This window comes from Mus caroli, chromosome 6 (assembly GCF_900094665.2).
Source record: "Mus caroli chromosome 6, CAROLI_EIJ_v1.1, whole genome shotgun sequence".
Taxonomy (NCBI): domain Eukaryota; kingdom Metazoa; phylum Chordata; class Mammalia; order Rodentia; family Muridae; genus Mus; species Mus caroli.
The window spans coordinates 143,714,078-143,721,577 of record NC_034575.1 but is presented as its reverse complement, the minus strand read 5'-3'; the positions used below and the strand labels follow the sequence as shown (position 1 = coordinate 143,721,577).

The 7,500-nt window shown below is 47.1% G+C and overlaps 1 protein-coding gene across 1 annotated transcript in view; it reads right to left on the bottom strand.

Moving 5' to 3' along the window:
* Positions 1–6,231, bottom strand: part of Sspn (sarcospan) — a 28,924-nt gene extending 22,693 nt beyond the window's left edge. The window contains exon 1 of the mRNA XM_021165662.2: positions 5,960–6,231. Coding sequence (XP_021021321.1) covers positions 5,960–6,157 — 198 coding nt within the window. The 5' untranslated portion in view covers positions 6,158–6,231. The remainder of the gene's footprint in view (positions 1–5,959) is intronic.
* Positions 6,232–7,500: the final 1,269 nt, after the last annotated feature.

The window sequence follows — 7,500 nt, the reverse complement described above, 5'->3', positions numbered from 1 at the left end:
CCCTAAGGGATGAAGGCACATACATGCATGCATGCTCGAGCACGTGCGCACACACACACACACACACACACACACACACACATGCTGGTAAGTCACAGAACAAAAGTGTAGCTCTCCTTAGGTGTAGTGATAGAATCAGAAGTTCAAGGCTAACCTGAGATATATGAGAGCCCATCTCAAAAACAAAGCCAGCAAGATGGGTCAAAGGTAAAGATACTTGCCAACAGTCCTGAGTTCGACCCCTAGGATCCACATAGTGAGAGGAAAGAACCAACTGCAGGTTGCCCTTTCACCTCTCCATGCTTGCTGTGGCACTCAAGCGTGTGCACACACACTTGTGCACATGGACACCCCACCCCATGGAAAGCAGGGCAGAGGATAATAAAATAGCCATGACATGCTGAGACCCCATTTAGCACTACTTTCCGACTGGCCATTGTAATTAGCACTTCAGTTTGACCTGATCTAGGCTCCCAAAATAATCTACACTTTTCAATGAAATGTTACCTAGCTCAAGTCCAATGACCAGTTTCCACTCTTGTCCTGAAGTTACATCGAGACTTGCAGGCTGGCTTTGGCATGGCCTGTAGGCATCCTTACGTTGATGTCACCAGCAAGAGGGGCTGATTAGACAACAATCTTAATAAAAATGGCAAGGATGGCACTGTGTGGAGGAGAGGGTAGCAGGTAAGAGAACCCAGACATTTCCTTGGAGCAAGGTAGAAGTGGACAGCCAGCATACTGGGAATCCATGAATGGCTACACTAAGAATTAGAGCAACCCTATTGCTCCTCTCATCCCCACAAGGAGCTTAGCACAAGTCAGTTCTCTACCCAGTAGTCATTTAGTTTAGTTAGGGGATGCAAATAAGGCTGGTTTTGTGGTTGCTACTGCTCCTTAGTATTTTATAAGATTTATTTTATTAAGTGTGCATGTGTGTGTGTGTTAGGACTTTGGTCAGTCCTAACCTTACTCTTCCACTCCTCGAATTCTCAAATATCTCATGCCACTTTCATTAAAATTAATTTTTTAATTTAATGTGAGAACCTCACATGTATCAAGTTATTTTCTTACCAGTTATCTATTGTATGTGCTCCATGGGGATTGAATCAGCCCTGTAATTACTATTCCTTAGTTCCAACAACCCTGTGACAGTCGTGTAATAAAACGTATTTCCCAGTGGTACTTGAGGTGCTGTGTTGGGTTTGGGAACACATATTAAAGTCCCAATATGAAAAACAATGAATTACTGCGTACTGTGTTCCTAAAAATATTATCCTGGATTTAATTTTTCAAAATGTCAAGACTCTTATGTGGAAACTGACATGATGAAAACTTCAGCCTTCTGTTCTTCCATCTTCCTCTAGTTATAAATCATAACTGATAACTATACCTTCATCCCGACTTGCTATGGGTCCTAGATCTACTTGTAAATTTCACAGTAAATTCTCACAAGGCTCCTGGTGCTTAATATTCTCTCTTGAAATAGGCAATCAACCTGTCTACACCATTGTGTCATCTCCAACCAGATCTGAAACTTCTGATTTCTGTATTTCTAATCCCTCAGAGAAATTTGAAATTGAAATACTGAAATTTGAAAGACATACTGAAATTCTTTGTGTATGTATGCATAAGTTTTGAGACAGAGTATCACCGTGTTGTCTAAACTAGCCTGGAACTTGGAATCCTCCTGCATCAGCCTCCTGACGGCTGTAATTGCTGGCATGTACCACCATGCCCAGCATTGATCTTGGAGCACTCAGTGGGACTTTTAATCATTACAGATTTATACTGTGCATTGTTGAATATGGGAAACATGGCTCCCTTTCTTTTAAGATCTTGCTTTAAATTCTCTGACATGGTCACTATGACACAAATCTAGGAGTTTGGGATCTGGTTGGGCTGTCCATGGGGACAAAGGACAGAGAGGTGAGGTAGAAAGCTAAAGAACTCAGCAGAAGTCAGAGCATGGCTGCACCCACCCTCAATCCCAGCCCTCAAGGAGGCAGAGGCAGGAAGATCATTTCTCCCCAGCCTGGTCTACCCGGTGAATGCAAACAGGCCAACTCCACCCTAGATACAAGAACATCACAGCATCCTCGGGGAGGTGAGGAGGGAGAGCAAGCTCTGAAATTGACTTCAGGACAGAGATGCCAGAAGAAGTAAATCACTGCCAGGCTCTCTGAGAGGTGAATGAGGCTCTGAAAACACCAGGGTTACTTTTCTAATTGGCAGTATTCATTACTGTCAGATGTGATAAGGGCCCAGTCCGTCGGCATGGAGATCTCCTCCAGCTGTGGAGACTAAATCATTTTAGACTCACGCAGACACCCCTAACAAGTGTTACTGAACGGATTAAAATAAGTCCAAGGCATCTAAATTAGAACTGCCACATCCTGGATTCCTTCACTGCATAAAAACTGAAACAGTTCAGGCATGTGAGACAAGAAGGAAGGAGGATTGGTAGTTCAAGGCCAGCCTTGGCTACATAAAGTTCTACATGAGACACTGCCTCAAAATCCAAACATAAAATTAAAATCGAGAATGATGATCTGGCTTAAACACTAAACAGGTTTAAAAAGCCCAAAAAAGAGTGTTTTCTTTCCTAGGTGTTCTGCCCGAAGCCCTGTTCTCCTCAGAGAGATTGCTTCTCTTCTTATTACCATTGATGATTTAAAACCTCTGCCATCTACCTACGAAGAACTCTGAGCCAATGTCATGGTCTCCACTGCAGCTTCAATCAACCTTTACCTTCCCTATACAGAAATCCTTGGTAACTGAAGTAAAAAGGTTGCGGCCATCTGCCAGACTCGGGATGAGTAGTCACATCTATGGCCAGTCACAGTAGAGGACAGGAGGTAACCTCGTTGGTTTCCCATAATTCCACTGGACTGAAATCTCTTGAGCATCAATCACCCAGGGCCTCTTTAGTTTCTAAGCACAGGGTCACTGGGCAAGTTACACAGGCTCCGGTCAAAGAGAAGCCTACCTGGGTGGATCTGCCCAGAAATCCAACTTGTGTTAGGGAAATATCAATACCCACACCTGAAGTTAGTAGGAGATGAGAGTCTGAGAACTGAAGCTAATTCTCAAGAGACATGAAGCCTGCCCCGGAGCCTCGGTGCCCCCACAACAACACCATTCCCCAATTCGGGAAGTGGGCATGGCTCTGCTCAGCAGTGGGTTTGGTAGTGTGCCTTCACCTTCAGCACTGGGCAACTTTTCAGGGTCCCCTAGTATATACCAGACTAGAATCACTCCTCCAAGATGGAAAATGACCCCTGGGAGATTCTCCCCTCCACGTTCATTATCATCAATCTCTGGAGAGATTCAGGATGCACTAGGCTAATGTCACAGTGCTGAAATTGCTAAATGGTGCCTTGGCTGGGAACAGAGAAAGGTGAGATGGCCAAAGCCATACCTCCTTTAGGACTCAAAGTGATCTGTGAAACACAGAGATTAAAAAGGGACAATTCTGCCCCCCCTGGAGATGATCCAAGGTTGCTCCAACCTTGAGGAAGACCACCACCGGCAACTGTTCCCCTAACAGCTAAAGCAGGGAGGTAGATCATCACCTGCTAACTGTGGGCTGGCACTGTGCCTAGGGCTTTGCACACGGTAACTTGCTGACTCCTCAGGCTGAACCTGAGGGCTGGAACTTACTGTATTATCAATAAAGGAATGGAGAGCAGGGCTGGGGAGGTGGCTCAGGTAAAGCACCCCATGCAGAGATATGTAGACTTGAGCTCCAATCCCCAGCAGCCAGAGAAAAAGATCAGTGTGACTGCAAGTGTCTATGACTTCAGCATTCCATGAGCAGAGACAGGGACATCCTGGGGGCTCCATGGCCAACTGGTCTAGTCCACTTGGTGAGACTAGACCATTTGAGTTCAGTGAGAGACTGTCTCATAAATAAGTCAATAAATAAGTAAATAAATAAATGGAGAAGTGACTAAGGAATGGGTCACAATGTTGCCCTCTGACCTTCACAGGTCAATAACTTCCTTCTCAGCACACGTATGCACTCATGAACACACACACACACACACACCGAGTGCCCCCCCCCCAATTGAAACCTAGAGACATTAAATAACTTGCCCACAGTTATTCAGCAAATAACATCTAAGCCAGGACTGAGCACCAGGTGTGGTGTTTACACACCTGCCTTCACCATCTGTCTCTCCCTCCCTGACAGCCTGGAAGGGTGTCCGGAGACCAACCACACTGTGGTCAGACAAGCACAGGGTCCCTGTGTCTGAGAGACAGTGACACCCTGCCCAGCAGCCCTCATCCTGCTGACAAGAGGCATGGCCCCACATGGCTTCTCGGAAACTCCCTGGGTGGGTTGGGGCAGCCTCTGCCGGGTCTCTCAAAAGCCAAGTGGGGCCACAGGCTAGGGGTGCACTTCAGCTTAACCCTAGCATAAAGAAGGAACAAGAGAAAGAGCTCTTCGTGCCACGCCCAGAAAGCCATCAGGAATTTCACTGGAGCTTTTGACTCTTGAAGCTTCAGGATTTTTGTGCCATGCCGTAAACATTAGAACACAGTTTGTCCCCTATCTAACTCATTTCTTTGGAACTGGCCTTTCTGAAGTTGAAATAAAAGCTGGTTTTCAAAACCAGCCCTCATTCCTTGTTCCTTCCTTTTGCCTGGCCTTCAAGGACAGATATTTTCCCCGGAGTATGTTGACAGCCATCGAGGCGACCAAAATATCCAGTATGTCTAAATGAGAGGTTATTTTTAAAATCATTTGGCTTAGAAAACTCCAATCACGATAATTTCAAGGGAATTCTCAGTACACAAATTAAACATTTTAAATTACTCTGCAAAGATTTGTGAGTTTGAATAATCTTAATTTAAAAATATCTGCACCTATGAATATGCATCAGGTGTCTTCAGGTTCTGTCCCATACAAAATTACGTTGGTGTGTGTGTGTGTGTGTGTGTGGTCAGCAACAGTAATGATAGAGGGGAGCTGGAAGGCCAAGGGGCCATGCTCATTTCTCCTGACTCTGCCACGTTTACCTTCTGGGCTTGAGGACTTCACGTATCTTATCTTAGTGGGCTTCCCGGGGTCCAGAGTGAAATAACAATCGCCACCGTTGCATGGGTCAAACGAGACAGCCTGAGAATTTAGCACTGGCTTTAGATAATAAGGTAAGTATCAGCATAGCCCGAATTCGGCTACAGAGAAGCCAGTCCTGCCTTTGCTTTCCCAGCTCATGACCTTGGGTGGGGCCAGCCTGGTTTCTCTAACTTGAGGACTGTCCCATAAGATGTGAAGTTACAAACACAGGAAAGATCTCTGGCAGAGCCGGCATACAGTAGGTATTCCGTACGCCGTATCTATTTTACTTTCAAGAACTCACACACCAACACAGAGTACTGTGCACCTGGCATTAGTACAACCCCAAATGAACTCCACCGGAGCCAGCAAAGCTTCAGCCCACCTTCCACTGTGTGGATTACGCCTGTGCTTGCAGTATTCTCCGGCCCTGCCTTAGAAAAGTGATTCATGACTCTTACAACGGAACTGTAGTTTAACAAAGCCAGTGTGTCAACTCCAACTTAAGGTTTTCCTACCCTGCTTTTCCCAGGATGAACTTCGTTCAGTGCTACTTATGCAGACACACGTGGGGCCTGGGGAATGAGACAAGGACCAAGCCACACAGGGTGGGCCTGCAGTTATCTTAGAGGCTGTGCGAGATGTCCATGGGGCCTGGGGCCTCCCCTGTAGATTGAGTCAGAGCCCTGGGAGGAGCAAGAAGCCTCAGGCAGGAGGAGAAAGCCAGAATCCTGCTCCCAGCCTTCCTCTGGGGAGCCCAAGTGTGCCCAAAGTCAATCTCCAAGCAGTTAGGGGTGCAGCCAGGGTTGGGGCGCATGCAGCTGGGTTAGTCTCCACTCCACCATGCGGCTGGCATGCCCGCTGGTGCTTAGGCCGAACAGACTTGATGCTTACAATGATCCCAGCCCAGAACGGAGTATCTCTGACTAGCAGGGAGGGGCTGATGCTCGCCATGAGGAAGCCCAGCACCGTCACCGCGATGCCCAGCGCCAGCTGCAGCAGTGCCAGCAGCAGCGGGAAGCGGCAGCCACAGCAGGTCCGTGCCTCCTCCTCAGGCAGCTCCTGAGCCCTGGGGCTCGGCTTGCGCCCCATGTTCCCTTGGTGGTGCCTGCGCCTGGGCCTTGCTGCGGGGCCTGCCTGGTCTGCTGAGACTGGGCTGAGCAAAAGTGGAAAACACTGGCAGGAGGGGGACCCGAGGGGGGTCGCCAACTGCCAACGCACAGGGACCTGGCGCCCAGGGCCTGTGTGATGGGAATGCCAGCCTGCTTTGCTTTTTTGTTTCCAGGAAGTACAAGACAAGGTGATGAATGCTGAAACCGCTTGTGTTTAATTAATAGATCACTGAATCCAAAATGGGCTCGGCTGCACTAAAAGCTGTGGGGTCATTGACAAAAGTTAAATTGAGCTTTTTTTTTTTTTAAATGTAATCCAACCGACAAGGAAGAAAGAAAGGGAGGGAGAAAGAGAGGGAGCAAGGGAGGAAAGGAGGGAGGGTGAGAGAAAGGAGCAAGGAAGGAGGAGGGAGGGAGGAAGGAAGAAGGAAGGAAGGAAGCAAGAAAGGAAGGAAAGAGAAAAGCAGAAAAAAATAAAACAGAAAAGAAAAATAAAAAACTTTTTTTCTTATTGAGGTACTCGCATTCAAAATAATTGTTTCTAGCCAGTGAGGTGACTGAGCAGGTAAAACCTGCTGACCTCAGTTGATTTCCAAGATCCACAGTGGAAGCTATCTATGACTCCTCAGAGATGAACCCTTGACCTCCACACGTGTGACTCTCAGACCATACACATGGCTGCACACAATAATAATTAATTAAAACTTAACAATAAAATAACTGTTTGTAGAGAGGCTGGGCTAATCATGACACCTCGCATGCTTGTTTGTCTTTAAAAGCCCTTTGTCCTCATTTGTATCTTGAGACTGTCCCATGCAGCCCAGGCTGAGTTCAGACTTGCCGTGTATCCACAGAAGACCTTGACTTTTTAATCCTCCTGTCTCCACCTCCCAAGTGCTGGGATCACAAGTGTGCACCACCCTGTGTTTAAATAATAGTGTCTATGAGGCTCCCAGGGAATCTTCACACTTTGGCTAAATGTCCAGGGGGTGTTGGCCATGCTGGATAGAGATGGACAGTTGCACCCAGGCAACCTTTTAAGGGCTACTTTTAGCACTTGGCAATATGCTAGGACAGGCAGCTATAGATCTGGTGCTCGCCAGGAGGCTCAGAAGAGATGGGTAAACCTGGTTATTGACAGTTTTGTATACCTTCATGAAGTACCACTTAGGACAAAGTACAGTGTGCAGCTACTAAGAAATAGTCCCAGCCGGGAGTGGTGGCTCATGCCTTTAATCCCAGCACTCGGGAGGCAGAGGCAGGCAGATTTCTGAGTTTGAGGACAGCCTGGTCTACAAAGTGAGTTCCAGGACAGCCAGGGCT